General features: G+C 40.8%; 2 protein-coding genes across 6 annotated transcripts in view; one reads left to right on the top strand and one right to left on the bottom strand.

Moving 5' to 3' along the window:
* The window catches only part of USH1C (USH1 protein network component harmonin), a 37,234-nt gene extending 27,455 nt beyond the window's left edge, over nt 1–9,779 (bottom strand). For 4 of the 5 annotated variants that reach the window (XM_064163605.1, XM_064163606.1, XM_064163608.1 and 1 more), the window contains exons 1-6: nt 9,700–9,779; nt 6,554–6,621; nt 4,401–4,544; nt 3,781–3,919; nt 250–358; nt 124–148 (exon numbers count right to left, since the gene is read on the bottom strand). In XM_064163605.1, the coding sequence (XP_064019675.1) occupies nt 124–148; nt 250–358; nt 3,781–3,919; nt 4,401–4,544; nt 6,554–6,621; nt 9,700–9,735 (521 nt within the window). In that variant the 5' untranslated portion in view covers nt 9,736–9,779. Of the gene's footprint in view, nt 1–123; nt 149–249; nt 359–3,780; nt 3,920–4,400; nt 4,545–6,553; nt 6,622–9,649 lie in introns of all 5 variants that reach the window. The other variant, XM_064163607.1, reaches the window with a different exon arrangement.
* A 4,453-nt stretch (nt 9,780–14,232) lies between these two features.
* OTOG (otogelin) overlaps nt 14,233–24,456 on the top strand; it is a 79,870-nt gene continuing 69,646 nt past the window's right edge. Inside the window, exons 1-9 of the mRNA XM_064163604.1 lie at nt 14,233–14,284; nt 14,373–14,433; nt 14,559–14,613; nt 15,722–15,812; nt 20,858–20,950; nt 21,169–21,323; nt 21,701–21,819; nt 22,199–22,404; nt 24,008–24,138. Coding sequence (XP_064019674.1) covers nt 14,233–14,284; nt 14,373–14,433; nt 14,559–14,613; nt 15,722–15,812; nt 20,858–20,950; nt 21,169–21,323; nt 21,701–21,819; nt 22,199–22,404; nt 24,008–24,138 — 963 coding nt within the window. The remainder of the gene's footprint in view (nt 14,285–14,372; nt 14,434–14,558; nt 14,614–15,721; nt 15,813–20,857; nt 20,951–21,168; nt 21,324–21,700; nt 21,820–22,198; nt 22,405–24,007; nt 24,139–24,456) is intronic.

The following is a 24,456-nucleotide window of genomic DNA, read 5'->3' as shown; positions in this document are numbered from 1 at the left end:
GGACACTTTAATCAGCTATGAAGGTGCTCATTCACACACTTTGAAATATAGAGATAAACAGAGAGGTTCTTTGGACATTGAAGAGGCTTTGTGAAAAGTAATTTTCAGATTAAGTACCATTACCTTTTGACAGGTATCATACCAACATCTGAAAAATAAAAATGCTTTTGTTAAGTTACACTTTCTACACATCACCAGCAACCTATCACAGCAATCTTTAGCCATACAGATCATTTTCTCATTACTTACGTCTTACTTTTATGGACACTATTTTCTTTGTGCGAATGAGGTTTATGACTTCTTCATGTGTGCATGATGAGATGGAATATCCATTTATACGAACTATCTCGTCTCCCACCTGAAGATGAAAGAGAGAATATAAGATCTGAACTAACATTAAAAAAGTTTGGTGATAAAATGATGGAAGATCACAGGAAAGCTTTTGTTTCAAAAGGCTTTTCTTCCTTTCACGTAAATCCGTATTTGATACAACTAGACATTTCCAAGTTTCTATGAACTCTGACTAATGATCCCCTTAGCCAGGTAGCCTGAGAAGGAATCAGTGATGGAGACATTACCCACTTCAATTAATGCTGTATTTTATTAGCTGCTCAAAATGATGGTCCCTGCTAAAGGATCATAAGCAAAGACTTGCATCTAACATGCACATGACATGCTGTGTGGAAGCTGGTGCACATTCTCTTCCAAGACACAAAGCAAATCAATTCTCTGCACAGCAGGAGATACAAATTGCTACCAGGAAATGGTTTCAACAACAAACTATGAAACATATCCTCTTACACCTTTGTACTTAGACCTTTGCAAGAACAAAGCAAAATACTTTGGCTTTGCTCCTCTCCAGCAGCGTTCCTTATGAGCTACTGTAGATAATTATGTAAAATGTGGCAAAATGTCACCCTGAGAACCGTCAGGACTCCTCTCAGTAAAATCAGCAGAACACAATTTTGTTCCAACTTAGTGCAACTTTATGTGCTTCCTTGCAAATACGTCTGTTTTCACAGCAGCATTAACTCTAGTTAATGATTGCTTAAGATGTTCCACTTAAGGACTCAAGTTTCAAGCTGCCAAATTTCAGTATATCCACTGTTTTCTCCATCACACAAGTCTGACAGGTGTATGTGCCTGGAAAAATGTAAAGAAGTCACAGTCTAGCTCACTGCAGACCAACTTCCTTTTACCTTACTGATAGTTTCAGCTAACAGCTGGAAACACTGCACAGTTCAACTCCAAAAACCTAAACTTGTACCACCACATTTATATGAGAGGAAGGAGAGAAACTGGAAATATGAATTCCTCAGCATGGCCTGTGTCCTAAACATTTTCACCTTAACACACACTGGACTGGTCTGCACTCGGGTGACAGGACACTGGCCATGCCATTACCTCCTGCCTTTTATCACAGGTACTAAGTATTACTGAATCTTCCTACTGTGATCTGTTGAGCTAAAAAACAAAACCAAAGAACAATGGAACAGGAAACCATCTGCTTATCTTCACTTCTTTCACAACCTTGACTACTTCTGAGTAGCCCCATACACTCTGCAGTAGTAGACAAGCATTAACAACGCATCCACTGTACCAGCATAGTTCATGTAGCGCAGATTCCTCTCCACTGAACTTAAAAGATTTTTACGTGGCACAACAGAGCATCAGAAGACTATAAAAAGAAACGCAGCTTGTGACTGCTCTGCAGAAGAGAACGCGCCTGCAGAGGTCGATGACCGTGGTCCCCAGCTTCTAATCAAGGGGTCCCGTCCCCAACCAGCGGGACTGCTGCTCCACCTGCTGGCCATACAAGAATCTCACACAGGGCCACGGCCTGCTTGCAATTTGCAGCTCTCCTAAGACCTTGACACTATGTAATGTTAACATTATTTGATCATCTTAGACCTTTTCTGTTTATCTCTTGGGTTCTTCTGTTTGGTTTAAGTCCAGCTCAAGATCTCTCTTTTACTCACACCTTCTGCATCATGCAGGCTGTAATAGACCATGAAGCCTGGATTTGTACAAATCCACCAAAATCCCACTGTTAATAACTGTAAAGAAGCATCCTAGTTTCAGGACTGTAAATGGCAGTGCTGTTTATGAGTCTCCATACAGCTCCTCTATCAGCAGAGCTAGTGTTGTTCTGAGGATTTCATCTTTCACAAAGCAAGTTCTATCTCTTTGTATTATACCACCTCCCTAAGAGAAAAATACTTAAAAAAAAATAAGTACAGCCAAGACTATATTTTGGTTTTTTTTCCTTCTGTATGGGAACGAGCTTTTCTTTGCATGAAACAAAAAGACAGTCTGGTAGTCTCTCTCTAATGACATTTCTGATAGAGTAACAGTAAGTGATGGTGTTTTAGAAATACCCCAGTGTAGGCTGAATTATAAGAGGCATTGGCATGTAAAAAAACCTGCTTCTCCCATATACAAAAAAAAGTCTTCATATACTGAATTAATAGTTGGTTTCATATATTTTGTTACTTTTGTACTGGTACCACTGTATATTGATCTTCTGAAATAGACACAGTAGAGATAAAAATCAGCAGGATGGAGCAGAGTAGGGCAGTAACAATAATTTTGTTATTATATGTCAGTTTCCCCTTCTCCCATCAAACAGGGAGATGACAGACTTTCAAAAGAAAAAGTTGCAAACATGACTTTTCCCAAGGAAAATGCTCATTATTTGTAAATTCTAACATAAGAAATGTAATATTTAGTGCTTCCAGGAGATTGAAGGGTTCTTACATAATAACATCACTGTTTCAAAGTTCTCATTTTGTATACTTTGTACACTTTCATCACTCACACCAATCTCTATTTCTTCGTATTCAGCAGAATCCCAAAAGACATTAAGTATCAGAAATCACGGGGGAAAAAAAAGGAAAAGAAAAGATGAAGTACATGTCTTCATGAAAGGACAAAACACTTGCCTTTTAGAGAAACTGTTGTTAAGAAAAGGGCCAAAACAACACTCAGAAAGCCCTCATGATTATCCAGTCATTTTAATATAGCTTGGAAACTACTTTGAGAAGAAATAACATAAAATTAATTGGAACTTAGTAAAAAAGCAGGAGGATGTAAAACTGATGGTATAATAAAAGGTCATAATACCTTTTTCAGACAGCATTTTTGGGATAGAAAATGTTAAATAAAGCAGGTGGGTGAAATTTCAGAAGCAGTTGGCTCTACTTTGAGACAGCAATTTAGAACAATGGGCTGCCTGTCAGTTCTTGTTATTCAGCAGGGTTCAGAAAGCCTTAGTGATACCTATTATGAAGGCACTTTAGGCTGAGTTTTAGAACCACATGCCAGAAAATGGAAGTCGCACAGTTAGATGAGCTGCGAAGCACTATTTGTTGATATTAATACATATAATCTAACCTTAACTAGTTCATAGTCAGTCTCAAGCGTACTTCCTCCTTACTGTCCCTACTTTGCCAAACTCTTACCATCTTCTGGTCAAGTACAAATTGGACTAAGCAGCCCCAAAATCCTTTACTATTCCTTTCATTGTTACTGCGTAGTATGATGGGCTCAGTCACAGAAAGCCAGTAGAGTTCTCTTGCATATTAAGAAGAAATTAAATCTGACGTTCTCAGAGTAGCTCAACTGGGCATAACCCCTTAAGAATTTTATTACAAATGACAAGGAGCAACTTAGCAAAAAGCTATTTCTAAATGCAAAAGAACAACTCTCATTGCCCTCTTTCTTACTACTGTAGGGAAAGGCTTTTTGCATCACAACAGTCATGAATATATTTTTTCTCACCTGAAGTCCAACATTGTCTGCCTGGCCTCCTTTAACTAACTGGGAGATGAAGAGGCCACAGCTAAATTCCACTCCACCTCTCACACTTATTCCAAGTCCTTCAGGATGCAAACGATCCAATCTCACCTCTTTCAGCTTTCTGTGAAAGTAAAAGACACGTGACTGTTCAAGATGCATAACACTCTGTGGCAATAATGTTTTGCATGTTTCACGTGAAAGTTACAGCACATTTTTCTTTTGTTAACATTTAGACATAAAAAAGCAAGGGAATCGAAGCCTGCATGGGCATGTGTTGGGCATTTTTCATAAACCATCTGCAAACATTGAAGCTGTCTGCAGAGTTGTAAGGTTTTTTTTTAATATTAAATGCAGGAAAAGTGAGAAAATAGAGTTTCACCTGGAAAGCACTGGCTTTGACCCCCTTACCTTGGTTGCATTAGGTACATTAAGCTACTTGGCAACCTACTTCAGCTAGTTCAAAACTGTACTTCTAGCAAATACAGTAGAAGTGAAATAATTTCTGCACAGATGAACAGTATTTTACTTAGAATTTGTCTGAGAACTGAAGTGGTATTTCCTGCTTGTATTTCAGTTAGCTGCATTGTTCTGCATTCTCTTACCGTGATCTTTTGGGAGTAAGCTGATCATATTCCACCTGGTGCTTTAATGGGATAAGTGGGCGGATAGCATCAAATAGAGGCAATCTGCTTGGTTCATTTATCACAAGTTTCAGGTCCCCCACAAGCACTGGGAGATTCATAGACCTACAAAAAACAAACAAACCAACCAAAGTCCACGTTCAACACAAAACAAGAAAACAAAAAAACAACCAAACAAAAAAATCCAAAACACACAAAACTCCCACACAAAACAACCACAAACAAAGAACCCATAACCATTAACCAGATACTAGCTTAACCAAAGCCAAATATGTTCTGAGAAAGCAATCTTCAAAATAACTGAAGTCTCCTATATGCAGCTTAATGCCCACACACACCACTTGTATAGATGACATCTTCAACATCCACAAAAGATATACAAAACCATTTGGAAACAGCAGGTCAGATATACCTGTCTAGATTGTTGTTTCCTTACTAGTTAGGAATCCTTCTGAGGGTACGTAGGCTACAGCCTGATTCCTCTCCTGAACTTGGGGTACTCAAAAAAAAGGTCACAAGGCTCAGTAGCTAGAGCAAAGGTTTAAGTTTTAATTTTCTTTTCAAATCTATATTGAAGAGACATCAATCTATAATCAAACATCCACAGAAGTTAAATCACTCTGAACATCTGATTTATGAGAGCTGTGCAAAGCAAGTCTCCCTGATACCATCAGCATTGGCACAGTTATAGGTCTAAAAAAATGTACTTTGCTGCCTAACTGCAAGGGAGGAGAAACAGATCTCCAAGGCTCAGCAGAACAATTCCTACACAATACCCAGTTCAACTGATTATTATTTGCTGTTATCTCTCTTGTAATTTACATTTCTTGGCATACACTATTTCTGAGGAATGTGCATAGATAATACAGATCAGGAATGCATATTATATGGGATTAGAAGTCAAATGCTTTTGGACTTTCTGGTCACAGTTAAGAAGACATAAAATGTTAACTCCAACAGCAAGTGCATGTTGTTTTGTCCCTGAATACTTCATAATGTAGTCCAAAAAAGTGATACATTATTAACATACATTCACAGAGATTTTGGAAATTTTGCTCAAGCCATTGCAACTTTGGTAGCTGAAGAAAAGTTACTAAGTGCATTGATAATTTTGTAGCTGCAGGAAGACTTTAAATAATTAAGAACTACTGAATGAACCAGCTTTCCAAAGAAGAGGCTTTATGAATGGAGAAGCAATTAGACAGACCTGAGTGAAACTGAAACAGATACACAGCTGAATACACCCAAAACTATAGCTCAGTGCAAACATCGGATGGAAACGTCTACATTTCACCCAGCAGAGATGCTATTGATTAGGATATGAATGGAAACAATGTTTATCAAAGCCACTTGTCTGTGATGAGTGGAAAATATATTTTCATCTTCTTCAAAAAACAATGGATTAGAGGCTGAGCTCATTTGCAACAATACAGGTCCTATGCAATTGTGGTTTAAATCAGTTCAGCAAAAGGACTGGTAATAAGCCTATCACCTTACCATTTCCCCCCCGTTATCTTGTAATAAGCCCAAGTTGTTAAACATGCCAAACAGACTCTCTGACTGAATTTTTTTCAGCCTTCAGATAAAACAATTTCAAATAAAACTTTGAATAGTTAGCAAAAATCTTTTAAAAGGGAGCCCAATGAAAACCTCTGTGGTAAATGAATAAGTATTATTTGGAGATATGCACGAATTTGATTAATGCTCTTTTCCGAAAAACAGTTTTATCAGATGTTTCCCCCTTAACACGAATCCACCAAATTCTGTTACAAACCTGATGAGTTACAAAAATCACAGTATATTTATGAGCGATTCAAGAAGAGACTGGATAAGGCACTTAGTGCCATGGTCTAGTTGATTGGATAGGGCTGGGTGATAGGTTGGACTGGATGATCTTGGAGGTCTCTTCCAACCTGGTTGATTCTATGATTATGGACAGGTTCCCCCCTTGTCAGCAGGCTATGAAGTAGAATACTTCATTAAACAGGATAAAAACTATAATTTCAACAACTTTCCTAGTAGCACATAGACCATAAAATCCTTAATATTCACTCTTTACATGTAAAAAAAAATTAGCAAAATTCTACTGAAACATATATAAAGTTAGATCTTACTGGTGGTACATCCGCAGCACATCATAAAGGTAATCCTTCTCTGCTTCATTGTCAATCAGCAGATTAACCTAAAACCACAAAGATATTACTCTAAACATCTGACCAAATAGCCACAAAACCACTGAATGCATAAGACTTTTGCTAGTTCTTAAGCCGTAAAGGAACTCAACAGGATAAGATTTTACTTCTTTTTAAAACACATTTTTGCAAGAAAGCATTACCTCACACAATGAAACTTGTAACATGACTTTCTAAAATTAGTATTACAACAATTGGACAAGGTGGTAAATACTGCTATATTCTGTATGCTTTTCCCCTCTGCAGTGATACTACTACAGTAATATCTTATTTACCTTACCTGATAATCACTGTACTGTTGAATAAATGTTTTCAGAAACCTTTTTGGCCATTCATTAACATAACACATGCTGGCACAGATAAAATCACCACACTAAAATGATTATAATCTATGTTCTGTCATCCAAGCCACTGATTTCAGGATCTCACTTCTAGCATTATGCTAACTGCTACACCTCTGTTCCTCTTTGCTCCAGCTCTTAACTGACAGAACTTGCTAGTCCCTCTTCCTCCCCTCCTCCAACTAATAGTACGCTTACTTAAACCAGTGTCATATTACCATGACTGCTCTTGGATAATGACAGTAAAACAGAGCAGAAACAAACTCCAGGTATCCTCATATGAAGAGATCAATTTATATTAAATGACAGCGAGACCCTCACTGATCTTTTTTCCAGTAAGAGGTCACATCATGTTGGTTTTACATTTGGACAAGCTTAATGTTTAAGAAAACAATTTCCATCTGACCTAAAGGCTAGAATTACTGTGAGAGGAAGTCCAAGGACCAATTTGCATACTTAAAGACAGGCTCTTTCTTTCTAGGTTTGCATTATATTCTAAACTAAAGGCATGTGTCATGCGCACCTTTGCCCCTTCTAGATCTCTAAAGCCAGCAAAACATCACACACAGGTGGTTTTCTGTTACTTGTCTCCTCCGGAAAAAGACACTTTCAAAACACCTAAAGGCCAAAACGTTACTGAATCTGTAACGCTAAGATACTGTACAAGCAGTGCCTCACAATGAACAAGACATGTTTAAGCACATCAATTGAGCCTACACAGCATAGAGCACAATATTGTCTGGGAATGCAAGAAGTAACAAGATGACATTTTTCTCCTTGCATACTAGCTCACAGACACATCCCCACTCCCTTTCATGAACCGTAGTGCTGTATTTACTTTCTGTCATTTCTTCATGCAACACATTCTGCCTTCCTGTTTGATCCCTTCTCACAACGCACCAGCAACTTCCTCATCCTCCAGTAAAAAACCACTCAAATGACTTCTTACATATTCGGAGTGCTACGGCTTGGTTAATATTATTAAACCATCTCTCTTATTAGTTCACTTTTCTCCTGCTGCCTTCTGTTCCATCAATTACCACTTTCTGTATCCACTTGCATCTCTTGGCATTTTCCTAATTCAGTAATTCCTTGGGACAGAGTCTCACTGTAGATACACACTTTACCTAGGCTTATCAATGGCTTCTAAAAACTGGCTAAATTCATAAGTTCTAAAAAATAAAAATCACACATTAAGAAAAAATTCTGCATCAATAGCAGCAGTGACATTGTGTAACTTGAATCAGAGAAATATTTTACTATCTATTTCTTGATAAAACAGATGTGGAGGATGGGATAGATGATTGCACAGATTTGAAACCCAGAATATTAAATAAACATGTGGACACAGTTGGGGAAATCTGCTCTAAGTGGCTCTGCATGAGCAGGGTAAGGTGAGCAAACAAACTCCAGGGGGCATTTCCAACCTTAACATTTCTATCGTAGTTGTACAAAATTCACATCCTTAAAATACAAGAGTTGCTTTCCATTTCTTAGGATACAAATTGCAGTAGTTTTCACAGGGACAACTGACTGAAACTACTAAGAAAAAAAAAAAGACCTGTTACTGCAGCCTCTTACATAGCAAGAGTTTTCATTCAGATATGTATTCTACTAATTTCCACCAACAAACACAAACAGTAAGTCTTATATTGTCAGGGGTGAGACTAGATTAACTTATGAATTACATCAGCAGTGAAAGGAAAAAAGGTTTAAAGTTCAAGATGGTAACCACCCACCCAGGAACCATATAGATATGTTGCCCAATCTACTTCTGAGTTGTACAATAATATATAGCATGGCAAAAAAAAACCTTGTTAGACGGCTGCAGTCATCACTACATTGTACCCAGATTCTTTACGGCTTTGAACTTCCATTTTTAATACAGATTTTTTTGCAGCTCCTCTACTTCATCCTAGCAAGTCTTTAGTTAATTGGTTTACTACCGGGTGATACTTCTATAAAACAGATTACACGAGCCCTGGGGAACTCCACTCCTTAGCTGACAAATACACAAAACTCAAAACTAAAGGACACTAACAAACTCTTCCACAGAGAAAAAATATCTCTTAAACACGTAAACCAGTTTTCACTTCCTTTCCTTAAACACAGCATTTTGAGCTCACATGGCTCACAGAGTTTTGAGCTTTCCTGCGTACTTAACTGGGCAAATGACGAAAGGCCGTGCCGGGGCGAATGAGTCGCTCCATGTATCAAGTGCATTCGCACATGAGTGCACAGGCACAATTGCACTCGACAACGTTAAGGTGGAGCTGAAGCCTTTCAAGGACCCACGGGCAGCGCGCTGGACTGCAAATGTGAACTGCCCGGGGCCTGGACTTCAGCACTTGCACTTTTGCCTTCCTTGAACTAGGCTGGGCGCAACATCTTTTATGTGACATTCAAATAGAACAAACTGTATCAAGCCCTGAAAGAGCGCAAACACCGGGGAAGCTTCTTCGTCTTCTCTCTCCCTTTTAAAAGGTTTTAAGTATTACGACCACTCTCTAACAGGAGGCTGCCACCTGCTTTTCCAAGTTCCCCGAGTTTCTCCCTTCCCCGTCAGCCGCTCCGTCAGACACACCGTTGCCTTCTCCACCCGGACAACGCCGGCAGCTCGGCCCAGAAGTCACCGCTTAGGCCGCGGGGAGCAGCGCTGCTCACCGCCCGAGCTCACCCGGTGAGGCGAACCGAGTGTCTGTGGTCACCGCGGCTCCGTTCTCTCACCTTGTGCCGAAACTCACGGGCGACGCGGCGCTCCATGGCGCGCTAGATATGGGAGCTGTGCGGGACACGGGAGCTGTGCGGTGCGCGGGCGCTGCGCGGGGCGGCTGCGCGGCGAGGCCGCGCCCCGGGGCAGTGGGAGGCGCGCCCGGCGCTGAGGTCCGCCACTGCCGGCAGCGTTTCTAGTGCCCATCCTCTGCCAACCTCTCTGCTTTAGCGATATGAGTCAGCGGCAGCCGTAACTGCTCAGCCACTACAGGCTGTTGCTTAAAGGCCAAAGCAAAAGAGAAAGATAAAGATCCTTCCCTACAGCCGCACTGTATTACCTGGCCTTGTGCCGAGCGCCTTCCACCTGCGCTGATCTTTACAACTGGTGTTTCTCATGTGGCACAACACTCGCACACTAAAGTCTCTTTTGTCTTTGTGGGCATGTATGTTGCTAATCCTACTAGTTAATAAAAACATGAAGATAGGAAATTTAAAGCATGTCATCACCTTGATAGAGGAGAAATAAATCGCTCTACTGCAAATAATCTCAGTTTCATATTTTTAGGTAAGTGGGGTGAATCTGATGTATCATTAAGTCTTGTTTCCATCAGCCTTTCTCACTAACAATATCGTTGCTTACAAATGTAGCCTCTGGCATGCCTGCTGTAACCATCAAAAAAATCAACCTCAGAACACCTAAAAAAGTGTCTATTACAACTAATTTCTTGTAGATAATTTTGTGGTCTGGTTTTTCTCACACTTTCCATAATGTAGTAGACATTAAAGACTTCAGGAATCAAGTCTGGAATCAGGTGGAAGAGACCTGCTTCCAGGTCTCTAAGACACAAATAATTTGTTCTAGTACCATACAATATTGTAAAGCTATCCTAGCCAAGCATTACACACACAGATAGAGAATTTCTTCCCTGAATAGGCAAAACATTTCAGAGGTATTTGGTTTATATGTGAAAAGAGAAGAAAGGACTTAAATTAAATTTAAAGGACCCGTGAAATATCATGTATGACTCCTTTAAATTTACCTATCAATTGCTTCTTGAAGACTTTACAGGAACAGAACTTTTCCAGATTGGAAGTTATGTATATTTGAAGACAGCTTTTAAAATTCATATAGACAAATTTTCCAGAAGTCAGAAGCACTTCCATGTAGTCAAATATTTTGGAATTAAGCCCATTTGGTGATGTGAAAACTGTACTGAATTGTCAGGTAAAGGATACACCACAGATAGAATGATGAACTTGATGGTCTGTTAATCTGCTCTGCTACATGAATTCCTGTGCTCTACTGTGCACAAACACAATGCAGACCAGCACACCCAGACCTATCCCATGCTCTGAAAACTGGAAGTTTGGTCATCAGAAAATCTATGAGATGGCTCTGAAGTTTCCGTTACTTCAAATGCATAATACTAAAATATGGTGCAATGGTTTTGGAGAATTAAATCTTTCACAGCAAGAAAGAAAACTGCTTCTAAATTCACTTTAAACTAGTTTCAGTTATTGTCTGCTATCTGTGGCATGAAAATTAATATAGTGGGCAACACAGTATCACAGTATCATCAAGGTTGGAAGAGACCTCATAGATCATCAAGTCCAACCCTTTACCACAGAGCTCAAGGCTAGACCATGGCACCAAGTGCCACGTCCAATCCTGCCTTGAACAGCTCCAGGCTGTTCACAGCCATCAAAGAAATACATTAAAATGTGGGTTGTGTTAAATGATTCCTGTTGCTTTTGATCTGCTTTCTCTACTTCTGTTAATGTAATCTGGATCAGAAAAAAAGTGCACCAAAGCTAGTGCATGGTGCATTCTCAGTAGTTGGGTGTTGATACAGGATGAGGCTTGCATAGAAATCCAAACATCTTCTTGGGTTTATTGGAAAAAGGCTGTGTTGAAGTTAAAGAATAACTTTTCTGTCTCACTTTTTTTCTCATACACATTCTGCCTCCAACATTTGCTGGAGAGAACAGAATTCTCAGTGAAAACATCACTAGTTTTCCATCATTTCATTAAACACTTGTTGCAGCAAGAAACACAATCCACGGGGAAGAATTACAAAGGCAGAAAAGAGATCTTTTTAATGACTTACTGTTAACAGACTTCTCAAAGCAGTCAGAAAAGGCCCCTTTTCATCTGAGAGAGTTTCTCACCTGGTATGGGCAGCTTCTAAAGCTTCTGTTATAAGATATGCAAACCTGAAGAATGAAGAGAAGAGAGGCAGCAGCAGATGGGAAAGGGAAAACAGGAAAAAAATGCATCGGCAACAGAAATAGTGAAAAGGGAAGAAAAATAATGGAAGGAAAGCAGTCAGACAACAAATTTAACCATGGGGGGGGGGAAGCAAAGGGTGCACAGAGAGCCCCAAATATGAGACGGAATGTATAGTTTAAAAGAACTCATCAGAAGCTATGGAAATAATCCATATACACTAGCATACTGTATACATGCTGCATTCAGCTCCTTTCTGACTCCTGCCTTTCGTTACTTAGGTTCTGGCATCTATTTTAGTGGGTTGGAGCAAATATTTTGTGTTAGGCATTGACACCGTTTGCTGCCTCTCAGCACAAGCAGACAGCTCTCTGTAAGCTGGCAGTTTTCAGCCATGCAGCATTCCTAGGTTTACTCACATTATAGTGAGGTGCTGCCTTACACTGCACCTCACCACAGGGGTTTCAGCTCCTGTGTAGAAGCCATGACATCAAACATTTCCCAAACACCAGAAGAACAGGAAAGTGGAAACAAACGTGAGGAGCCAGCATGGTAAATGCAGCCAAAGACAATCATGGCATCACAGAATGGTTTAGGTTGGAAGGGACCTCAAAGATCATCCATTTCCAAACCCCTGCCATAGGCAGAGACACCTCCCACTAGAACAGGTAGCTCAAGGCCTCATCCAACCTGGCCTTGAACACCTCCAGGAAGAAGTCTCATCAGGGCCAAGAACCCTGCTCCAGAGCAAGAGATGGTGTCCAGGGTGGGTGTCTGAGTCACTAGTGGTGTCCCCCAAGGTTCAGTACTGGGGCTTGTCTGGACAGGCTAGACTGATGGGCAAAAGCTAACTGTATGAAGTTCAACAAGACCATCAGGAGAAGTGTGGCCAGCAGGTCGAGGGAGGTGATTCTCCCCCTTTACTCCATTCTGGTGAGACCCCACTGCATCCAGTTCTGGAGCTCCCATTACAAGAAGGATGTGAATGTGCTGGAGCGTGTCCAGAGAAGGGCCACGGGGATGATCAGAGGGCTGGAGCACCTCTGCTGTGAGGACAGACTGAAAGAGTTGGGGCTGTTCAGTCTGGAGAAGAGGAGGCTCCGAGGTGACCTTCTTGTGGCCTTTCGGTATCTGAAGGGGGCCTAAAAAAAGCTGGGGAGAAACTTTTCAGGATATGAGGGATTGACAGGATTAGGGGGAATGCAGCAAAGCTGGAGGTGGGTCGGTTCAGGCTGGACATGAGGAGGAAGTTGTTCAGCATGAGAGTGGTGAGAGCCTGGAATGGGTTGTCCGGGTAGGTGGTTGAGGCCCCATCCCTGGAGGTGTTTATGCCAGGCTGGATGGGGCTCTGGGCAGCCTGCTCTAGGGTAGGGTGTCCCTGCCCATGGCAGGGGGGTTGGAGCTCGATGATCCTTGTGGTCCCTTCCAACCCTGACTGATTCTATGATTCTAAGTGCAAGGTCCTCCCTCTGGGTCATACCAATCTCATAGTAAGCTACAGACTTGGGGATGTGTGACTTGAAGAAGGACCTGCAGGTATTGGTTGACCACAGACTAAGTGTGAGCCAGCAGTGTGTTCAGGTGGCCAAGAAAGCCAATGGCCTCCTGGCTTGCACTAGAAACACGGTGGCCAGCAGGAACAGGGAGGTGATCATCCCCCTGTACTTATCACTGGTGAGGCAGTATCTTAAGTACTGTGCTCAGTTTTGGGCCTCTCACTGCAAGAGGTGCTGGAATGTATTCACAAAGGCAATGAGGCTTGCAAAGGACCTGTAGCACATGGCCTACAGGAGTGCCTGAGCGAGCTGGGGTTATCCAGTCTGGAGGAGAGGAGGCTGAGGGAGACCTCATTGCTGTCTACGACTACCTGAAGGGAGGTTGGAGCGAAGAGGGCCCAGTCTCTTCTCCAGGTGGCAAGTGACAAGAGTAGAGGGAACGGTTTCAAGCTGCGCTAGGGGAGGTTTAGGCTGGATAGTAGGAAATATTTCTTCAGAGAGGGCTATCAAACATTGGCATTGTCTTCTGAGGGCAGTTGTGAAATCAGTGCCTCTGCAGGTGTTTACAGCAGCATCTGGATCTGGCATGGTTTAATGCTGACCTCCGCTGCTAGGTCTAGGGTTGGACTGGACAATCTTTGAGGTGGCTTCCAACAGAAGGTTTCTGACTCTCTCAGGGGAAGGGCCGGGGGCGGAGAGCGGGCAGGCGGCTGATATACCCTTTGGCCGCCCCGCCCGGGAGGGCGGGATGAGCCTTGGGCGCAGGTAGCGGTCGGTGCTGAAAGTCGCCGCTCTGTTCGAAACCGCTGCCACCCGCTAGCCCGTATGGAGTCCCGGCTCCTCCTCGGGGCGCTGCTGTGCGCCTGGCTCTCGCCGGGTGAGCTTCCCGCCAGGAAGGGTGCGGGGACGAAGCGGGAGGACAGGGCGGTCTCAGGCATCACTAACCTGTCGCCTTTGCCTTCCAGCCCTGTCTCCGTGGGGCGCCCGGGCGCAGCTCCCTGCTAGCGGGGACCTACCGCTCCCCAGGTAAGAGCTAGTCGGGGCACAGGGCGCCTCCTTCTGCTGTGCACTGCGGGCTGTAGCCCTGCGGCAGACCGGGAGGGGTGGACTGTCCGAACCAAGCAAACCCTTCCATGTTTTCCTGCCCTCAGCAGAGGCAGCGCCGCGGGACCTCGGAGAGCGGGAGGCTACACCTCGGAGACGCAGGTACGGGGCAAGCGACTGTGCTTCATACATCATTTCACGTGTATTTTGTCCTGGCCGTAACGTGTCGGTCATGAACGAAAGGAAATCTGGGGTTTAAAGTGTTAAAGCAGCGAGGGAAGATGGAACTAGAACTTCAGCTTGCTCAGGAATAGTTGTATGTCATATGAAGTGTCCTCCAAGGAATGCTGAGGTCTGGACTGGCTCATCCCACTTTGTGTGAGTCTTTTCCCTCTCAGTGGAAGTTACCGAGCTGGCAGTATCAAATGGCTACGACTCAGTGCTGGGTTTTGAATGTGGTTTGTCTTGGCAACACAACTGTATAATTCATGGTGTGTTGTTGAAATGCAATTAGCTTGTGTGGTTCCCGCTCCCCTGTTTGAGGGTGGGAAAAGGGAAATTAATTTCCTAGTCCTTATTTGTGGCTCTGCAGAGGAGTTGCCTTTCATTCTGATTTCTTCTCACTCTGGGAAAAGATCAGCAGAGTGAAAAACATGCCACATATCTGCAAACAGCTAATATCAACTGCTAATAAAAGCAAATGCTTGTGAATTGAGGTCTTCCCTCAAGAATTCAAAATATAGTAGTAGGCACTTTGTTTCCTTCTATGCTAGGCTACTGAGCAGAAAACTCCATTAAGAAATAAGCCTAGGGGAGGGGGGAAAAAAAAGGAGTATGATTATTTTTTTAAAAGCTGGACACCTGAATATTAGTACTTCTAGCCACTCAAACTGCCTAAATCTGACAATAATGCATTTTTACATGTTCTTATTTTTAATAAGCTTCTTCAAGAAAGAGGGAAAACAATGTGATGGAGGTTAATCCCTCTGCAGTACTTTATGTTCATGAAATTAATGGCATAGCTTCCAAAATCAGTTTTCACTCAAATGTCTGAGTGGATGTTCTGAACACAGAAAACACCCAATCCTTAAAAATACTTTACAGAGTCATGCACAGGACTGCAAAATATGATTGATAAGCTTCTAGGACATGAAAATTAAATGCAGTAAAACTAAACCCCAAGTCATTAGGCAAAATTTATAGGCTTATCTGATTCTTTCTTTTAAGGTGTCTTGGTTATAGCTACTGATTTCTTTGTTCTTTCTAAAAGGTATCTGAGATGGCAGTTCCCAGTGTTCCATCTACTACAATACCCTTATCTCAAATCAGGAGATTTCACAGTATGAAATGTGGACCATCTAGTAAGTTATTTGTTATATGTTATATGACAATTTCTGTTATTTGTTCTATTCAGTGTAATTTTTCTGAAGAAAAAAGCTTTAAGTAGTGAATACACATATTCAGAGTGAGAAAGCTCTATCCTTGTTCTCAAAGAACTGCAGGAGCTTCACAATCTAGTATAGAGTTTAACTGAGTTTTAAGTTTACATCCAATTCTGGTCTGAATGTCTCTAACTGCATATTTTATTAACAAAGAACTTTGAGAAGGCAAATTTGCTCCAAAGATGTGGATTGTTGTCTAGATGCCATTAAGTTACCTGCTCTGTGTTTATTCTGTGCTCAGAGGGTTTTTGTTTGCTACTTTTTTACTGAGATAGTCTATGATTGCTTTTGTGCGTGTGTGATGGGTTAGCAAGATGAGAGAGCCACAAGCTTGCAGTGGGGACCCTCCTTGCTTAAGGAATTTGCATCTTGGCTTGTTTGACTCATCTTATTTTCAGAGTAGACAGGCTTAAATCTCTCTGGTGAAGAGTAAAGATGCCCTGTGTTAGCTGTTCTGTTGACTCTGATTGTCATGTTTGTCTTGTACAAAAGAGAAACAAGAGAAAGTAATTCAGAGTAATTCTAGTCAGTGATATGAAACTTCTAGTTTCTTTTCAGTTAGTCTGATTGATTGTATTGGATGTGGGACCTACGTAAGAGTAAGTAGCTAAACAGTTTGCATCCCTGGCTTTGTATCAGAAAATTCAGGAATGGTGTGGACTGAGCTCTTATTAGTTGTCATCAAGATTGTGTCATCTCCAAAAGCTTGACTCTTTAAACAGCAGAATACCTAGACATGGAATTTTCTTTTCTAAAACCTGGTAAACCTTGTGGGACATGGAATCTGTTGATTTCTATTTGCAAAAGATGTAATAAAGCAGAACAGAAGAAAACCCTGATCTGCTTTGTACAAGAGTTTCAATAGCATGCTCTAAATGCTTATAACAATAATTTTGTTTTGGCCTTTCCTATTTGAAGAGAGATCTAAGCTGCCGTAGCTCTGCCCATGAGTTCTACTTGTTACACCAATCAGGGGATATATGAAATAGGCTTTTATTACAGTCAGTTCTTGTTCTTTACCTTTGTGTTCTATTAGTCAATTGACAGCAGTTTAGAAAGTGATGTAATGTCTTTCATGTCAACAGAACAAAAAAGTTGGTGTAGTAGAAGTAATGCCAAGAGATGAACTCTGATGTTCTTGTTTTGTACTCAGGCAACATGGGATTTGAGTTTTGAAATATTTATCACAATAATTTGCAGCAGTTAACATGGAGTTTACAGAGCTCTTAAATTTATGTTTCTTCTACACTGCTCTGTTTTGCATGTGAAGTTAAAAAACACAAAGAAACCCAAACAAACTCCAGAGCTAATGCTTTATAATTATGTGGGACAGACAAAACAAATTATATCTGGAAGTGAGTTTCAAACTACTGTTGAAAACTCCTAACAGTTTAAACACTTTGTATTTCCTTGTGTTGAAAAGCTGTAGTAGGCATGAGCTTTTGATGTTTAAAATGACTGTTACTCTAGAAAATACGTGTGCCTTACAATATGAGAGCTGATTTCAAGAGATGCACCAGAGCAGAAAATCTACGGGTTACTTGGAAGGTTACTGGTATTGAAGGATTAAAATTACATCCTACTTACCCCAGAATCTCAAAAAGGAATATTTGACATCTAGGTGTAATGAGATCTTTGTCCCTATCTTGGGGCTGTTCTGTGTTTTGTGGAAGCCTTATGACATTGACAGAACGTGTGCTCAGAGCTGAAGTGAATAATATGTGAAATATTCTTGAGTTTAGAGGGGCTGTATTGTATTTCAAAATGGATTTTGGAACTTCCTCTTGTCAGATCTATGTGATGCTATCAAAGCATCTCTTTTCAGAGAGCAAGAGCAGTCTCTGTGAAGCTTGGACGCTAATCTCCAGAAACGCTTTCCATGAAATGCAAACAGGTTACCTTGCAGCCTCACTTTTTCACGGGCTGTGGTAAATAAAAGACCTGAAGTCCTGATGCTGCTTCTAGGGTGCTAGCTCTGGCTTGAAGGCTTTCACTGCCTAATACTGAGCAGTTAAGAAGGAGGGTGAACAAAAAGAAGGCCCGTGAGTCTAAGGATCTAGAGTAACCCTGTCCACACATTGAGTGGTATTATAGCCTGTTCAGTAATTACCAGCTGGTTAGAGTATTTGAGCAATGAGGAGAGCAGAGAAGAATTCAGAACTGTGTTATAAGATGATCCCAAGTCTTCACTCTGTTCAATAAAGGATGAATTTGAGACAAGTTACTTCATGACAACAATGGTCATATTATCAGAGTGACTGCAGGTTGTAACGGCATCACTGGTTAGAAGTCACATTATTACTTATGCGAGTCGAATCGTGTTACTTAGGCCCACCACTTGGTGCTAGGAAAGTCTCACCAGTTTTCAATTTCAGATTCCAACCCAATGCACTCAACTGGCATAATGTCAAAGAGAAAATCAGAGCTAAGGACTCTTAATAGAGGTCACTTTCAGGTAAATGAAGGACACGGTGTTCTTCCACAATCTTCACTTAGTCTTGATATTTGCTTCCTTTCTGCAGGTGTAAGTGTTTCTTATATCCCCTGAAAGAGACCTATGGGTTACCTTATTCAGAGAGCTTAGCAGATTGGAGTAAACCCTTTGTTATAGGATACTTATTTTGGATACATATGCTAATTGGGCAGAACTGGATGATCTGAGGAGGCCACATTGTTTGCAGTGGTAAGGTCATTAAATGTGATCTCAATCAATAACTCCTCACCATCTACTTATGGAAAACTAATCTTTGCACAGAGAGCTCCTCTATGTAGTCATGTAAAAGAGGGATATAAGCTAATACAAGATCTATGCATATTGTGTTGTATTTGGTTTGTATGGTACAGTTTTGGTAGAGGGGTTGCTACAGAGGTGGATTCTGTAAGAAGTTTCTAGAAGCTTCACCTGATAGAGCCAATGCCAACTGGCAGATCCACTGCTGACCAAGACCAAGCCCATCAGCAGCAGTAGTAAGCCTCTGGAAAACATATATAAGAAGGAGGAAAAGCTGCTGTGCAGCTGGGATGCTGCATCCAGAGAGGCATGAGAATGGTGAGAGATCACTTCCTGTCCATATCCTGTCCTAGTCTCAAACCATAAACCTTTCATTTATATTATCTCTTCCCTCTCTAGTTGAGGAGAGTGATAGAACAGAATTGATGGGCAGCTGTTGTTTAGCCAGCATCAACCTGCCACACATTTTCTTACAACCATACATACACAAACAGGAGAGAACGTCATGAAGAGGAAAATGCTCTTTGAATCATCTGGCTTCCAATTCACATTTGATTAGCTCCCTCTCTCTAAAAAGCAGCAAGGGAGATCCTTTCCAGTGACAGGAAAGGTCCCCGGATCAGCTGACTGTTTGCACAGCCTGAATACAACTCCTGAAGCAGGTTACCTGAGCCATGCTTAAAGGGGAATCATTCAACCCAGAACATCAAAAGGGGACTAACTTCCTCTACAGCTAAGAGGAGCATGACTTGCAGCCTAATTGCAGATTATTGTACTTGGACAAGCAGCAGGGCATAATCTTAGAGAAGCAAAGAACAGAGACCTGAGCTCTGATTACACAGGTCTCGCACCACTCGAAATGAAAGAGATCAATGTCTGCCTCTATAGACAAGAGGACTAAGGCTTTTGAAGTAGTGACAAGATTGGTCACTGTGAGTATGTAAATGAGATGGCTGAGTCAGAATAAGTAGGGGCCTTTCTGCATGGTGCTTGTACTAGGTTTTAAACTGAACTCATGCTGGCCAGGCAGGGAAAGGAGATATTTGGGCCAGCTAGGCAAAGGGACATTCTCTTTTGCTTTGTCTACCTGCCTTGTTCTTTTCAGCACGGTCTCTCTCTATTTTTTTTGAGGGTATACATTGAAAACAAAGGAATCAAAATTAATTGTTCAGATATTTGTAAAGTCTTTATTTAATTACTTAGTATTTAAAATAGTTTTGCAAATGGAAATGGGCATATAAACATGAATAAACTGTACTGATAAATTTTGGCAGAACTCAGTATGCAATGGTTGTGTACATTTGTGACTGAAGATAGTATTGTGTAATGTCCTGAAGTAGTTGAATGTCTAAGTTGCTTTATTATTGTGACACATGGTAAGTTTCTTGTAGTTCTTACTTATTCCAGCATTATAGGCAGTTGTGAGCAGAGGGCTTCGTTTTTCTAAGTTTATAGGGCATCACAGAATGGGAAAAACTTCTTCTTTGTTAGAATTCTGCATTGACCTCCCTTTGGTGAAATGGCTGGTGTTGATATTTGAGGTTGTCTTAAAAGAATTCAAGCCATGAGTTCTGACAAAATTGTGCATGTCAGTTATATGTTGGGTGCATGGCTACTTAGTGTGTACCTCTGAAAGCAACCCGTGTGGGGTAGATGCTCTTGCAAACAGGTGAGGTTTTTTAAGAGGCATTGGGAAGTCTTGTTCAAGCTAACAAAGAGGCTTATAAGGAAGCTGGACAGTGTTCGTACCATCTCATTTAAAATGCTGTTTCCTAGTCCTGACAAAGGTTGAGTTCCTTTTGGCTGGGATACACTCACAGGATACCCTTCATGTGTGGCTTGCTTTTGAATTATTTTAGTGTATTTAAAGCTCTTAATAAGCAGGTGTGACTCACTAGCTTCTGTAATGGTGCTTCTGTAGATGTTTTCTGTTGGCAAAAAACTATGTACCATAAAAGATGCTGGTAGGTAATAGCTATTGGTAAAATATCAATAAAATGAGCTTCTAGAAGAGAAGAGAAAAGGTAGGTAGTAAAAAACTCTTTTTGAGATCTGTCTGAAGGTGAAGCTTTTGCAGTGTTTCCTACTTGTGGAGGTCTGTTTGATACTTTAGGTCATAAATGCTAAGCCAGTGTCTGTCATTCACGGAGTTACATATGGTGGTGGAACTGGGTCTTAAGAATGAAAATTATAATAATTTGTCTTTACTGTGCCTTTTTTTTTTTTCACTGAGGTCTGTTCACTTGTTTCAATGGTGGTGAATGTGACTACAGAGAGCTGTGCAACTGCAGTCGGTTTAATGCAACTGGACCAAGATGCCAGACAGGTGTGTGAAGAGACAAACCTAACTGGATTTCTGGGATTGTACTTGGGTTCCTACAGCTACAAGAATGGCTACCCTCTGCCAAAAGGCTTCTTCTTGCACTATTGTCTTTCCTTCTCTTTTCTGTGGTTATATTTCATAGCATACCACACACATAGATCTCAACTACAGACTGAATCCAGAAAACAGTGCTACTTCTTAAGTAACTGTCCTTTTGTTAGTGTATAATACAGGTGCTGAAAGAGATCATATATGCAGAACATGGGGTCAATACAATTTTGAAACTTTTGATGGACTCTATTATTACTTTTCTGGGAAATCCACATATGCACTTGTGAGACACACTGAGCTGGATGAGCAGAGTTTTTCCATACAGGTAGGGGACTGCCTTTCTGTGTTTCTTTTGGCTGTTGTTTAGTTGCTAGTAATGCATCAATATTTAGAGATTAAAAATAACTTCTGCTGATAATATGGGGCTCTGAAATGTAATGTAGAGGTAATTCTGATGTAATGTGGGCTGCCAATTATTATGGCACGAAATATACATAGCTGGAAGGAAACTGGTGTGTCTGCTTCAAAAACCTGCCTCTACTGTGAGAAGCCTACTCTAAAAGTGCAAATTGTATTCTGGGTTTTGGGGATGAGTGGGATCAAACTACTTCTTCACATGCTTGGGGGTGGGATTTAGAGTATTAGCTGTGTAATGTGGATTGGGAAGAGTTTGGGTTTGACACCAGCAATTCTATTTGGCAGGTGAATAATGATCCTGAGTGCCATTCTTCTCCTTACTTCTGCAAAAGATCCATTAGTTTATTTTTTTCTGGAGATGAACAGATAAAGATGAGCAGTGAAGTCACTTATAAAGGATTTGGGTAATAGCACTTCTCATGTGTTTGCATTGTAACAAATCTTATGATGCTGATTTGACAATAGAGATGTAAACTATGCCATGTACTTGTTGGTAGCTTAAAAAAACTTATCCAGACTACAGATGTAGTAATTGCTCCCTGTCTGCAGAGTAGTGTCTGAGGAAGGTGATAGCTAAATGAATGGTGCATCGTATTAAGAAGCATGAGTATTGACACTGATCCTTAGATTTTTGCTCTTATTTGCAATTGTCTATTTTTGTAGTGGAATTACTCAATATTAGTTTTTTTTCAGATTTGTAAGTCATTAACAAGCAATTTATTCTTTAATAGTGAAATTATGTAAAATCACGTAAAATTATTTTTTATTTGGCTGATCTCCCAGGATACAGTTACCTTCCATTATTGGAAACTTACACATCCAGAAGCTAGCTGGATACTTCCTAGTCAGGCACCAGTATGCTTTTACTCTGGCTTGGGATGGTGTGTCTGCAGTATATATCAAAATGGCACCTGAGTACCTGGGCAAAACACACGGACTGTGTGGAAACAATAATGCTGTCCTGCAGGATGATCTTGAAACTAGTTATGGTGAGTTTTTAAAGTACTTCCTCTGGTGTTAATCTGTCTAATTGTAGGTTTGTTTTTTTGGTTGATTTTTTTTTCAAGTGAACCAAACATTGTATTGATTAGGTTTTAATTGTAATGCTAATTGAATATACAATTGGCAACGTTTGAAATTGAAAGTAGGGTATGGAAATACTTCTGATAGGTGATAACGTTAATAAAGAGGGTCAGTTTCTATATAGATGGACTTCTGATGAAGAAGACCTATAAAAAGCATGACAAAAAAGTGTTTTGCTCTGTTAGCTGTGGTACTTGCTACAATAGTATTTGCATTTCATTTTTCCAAGACTTCAGGGATAAAAATCTATGCATAGGTGTTTGCTACTCTTGTCCAAATCCTATATAGGAGCCAGTGGAGGCCTGAGATACTGCTATTGGAAGTAAAGTGATGATATTAATTAGTGTATCAAATGTACAAAGATTGCCAAATCTGACTTGATCTGGTACTTCATTTATGCTAATACTTTCAGAAATGACCAGTGATCTTTGGGTGCCAATTTCAGATACTTCCATGACTCTTGGCTTTCACTAAACACTGAGTGAAGATCTGTATAAAATAAGAACAAAGGGAAAAAATTAGTCTCCCTACCCTATTAAGTTAGGTGATAGAAACTTCTAGACATCATTGTTTTAGGCTATGTAACTCTTTGCTCCTCCTCTTTAGTACAGTAGAGAAACAGCCTAATTTAATGTTCACAGTACAACGTGTAGTACGTTTTCTGTGTTGCATACCACTCAGTTTTACAAAGCATCAGCTCACCACAGTATCAGCTCTTACTCCCATTGGATAGTTTGCTCACTAAATCAAAATACTTAAAATAATACCAAGATCAATGGCTCATTGTCCTCACGGCCTTCAGAGACTTTTCTCTATCCTCTCATTTTTCTCAGGATATCTCAGTCACATAAAGCTGCAATTGTAGCACAAGTTGATACATTGCATACTAGCTTTAGCCCAGTTATCTTGGGGAACAGTAGTAATAAAGATATGGCAAGATATGTATTCATGGGTAATCCAAGTAGTAGTTAGTGCCACCACTTGTTTATGATGGAGAATACCTTTCTCAGCTAGTGTAAAGCTCGCGTGGACATTGTAGCTGATGTGAAAAAGTCACACCTTTGCTTGGTTAATGTATACAAATATTGTGTACCCTTGCAGAGACTCAGGAGTGTTTCATCATTCTTGTGTTGTATGCTGTCTTGGTAATTTTATATAAAGTAGCAGCATAGCCCTGAGTACTTACAGTTCATTACAGTTTTTCTGTCCTTGTATCTATCCAAGGACTCTGCAAAGTTCCACTCTCTGATGCCTTTCCTTGCTGAATCATGAGCATGCTTATTTCTGCCATTTTAAAGCTTTCCTACCCTAGTCCCTTTTAAAAGTATTTTTGCTTCTTTTAAAGACCAGATTATCTTCACACTAATAGCTGATTCATTTAGCTACAGGAAGGTTTTGGTGTGCTGCACGTGGTGTGAGGTCTTAAATACTGAGATGATTCCCTGGGAAATTCTATAGATATATTGATGTTCTTCCAAGTCATGATGTGACTCCGTGTGTCTTGTTTAGGAAAACTGACAGATGATGTAACAGAGTTTGTAGAGAGTTGGCAGGAGAATCTTCCACAAGGAACACACAATTGGGATAAATCTGTTCTCAGAGAACCACCCTGCCTGACACAAAGCCACGAATCTCTGCAGGTTTGCATCCACACCAAATGGTTCTTACAATTGTTGGTGATTCTAATTACAGTGAGAGTTTGACTTAACGCTTTGAAGACTGGAAATAGTCTCATGGTTGCTGCAGCAGGGCTTCCCTCTTGCCCATCCTTCCACACCCCTTTCCCACTCCAATTTATTTTCTTCTATTTGTCCCCAGTTATTGATTTTACACCCTCCCCAAATATTGTCTGCATAGCCGCCTGTAAAAGCTTCTGAATGTGGGGCTAAATGAATGAGAAGTTGTAAAGCTGGAACGAGTTCTAAAGCTGGTTTCCATCCCTTCCCTTAAGAAGGACA

The sequence above is a fragment of the Pogoniulus pusillus genome, chromosome 24 (genome assembly GCF_015220805.1).
Source record: "Pogoniulus pusillus isolate bPogPus1 chromosome 24, bPogPus1.pri, whole genome shotgun sequence".
Lineage (NCBI taxonomy): Eukaryota > Metazoa > Chordata > Aves > Piciformes > Lybiidae > Pogoniulus > Pogoniulus pusillus.
The sequence above is the reverse complement of the archived record's forward strand: the minus strand, read 5'-3'. Positions and strand labels throughout refer to the sequence as shown.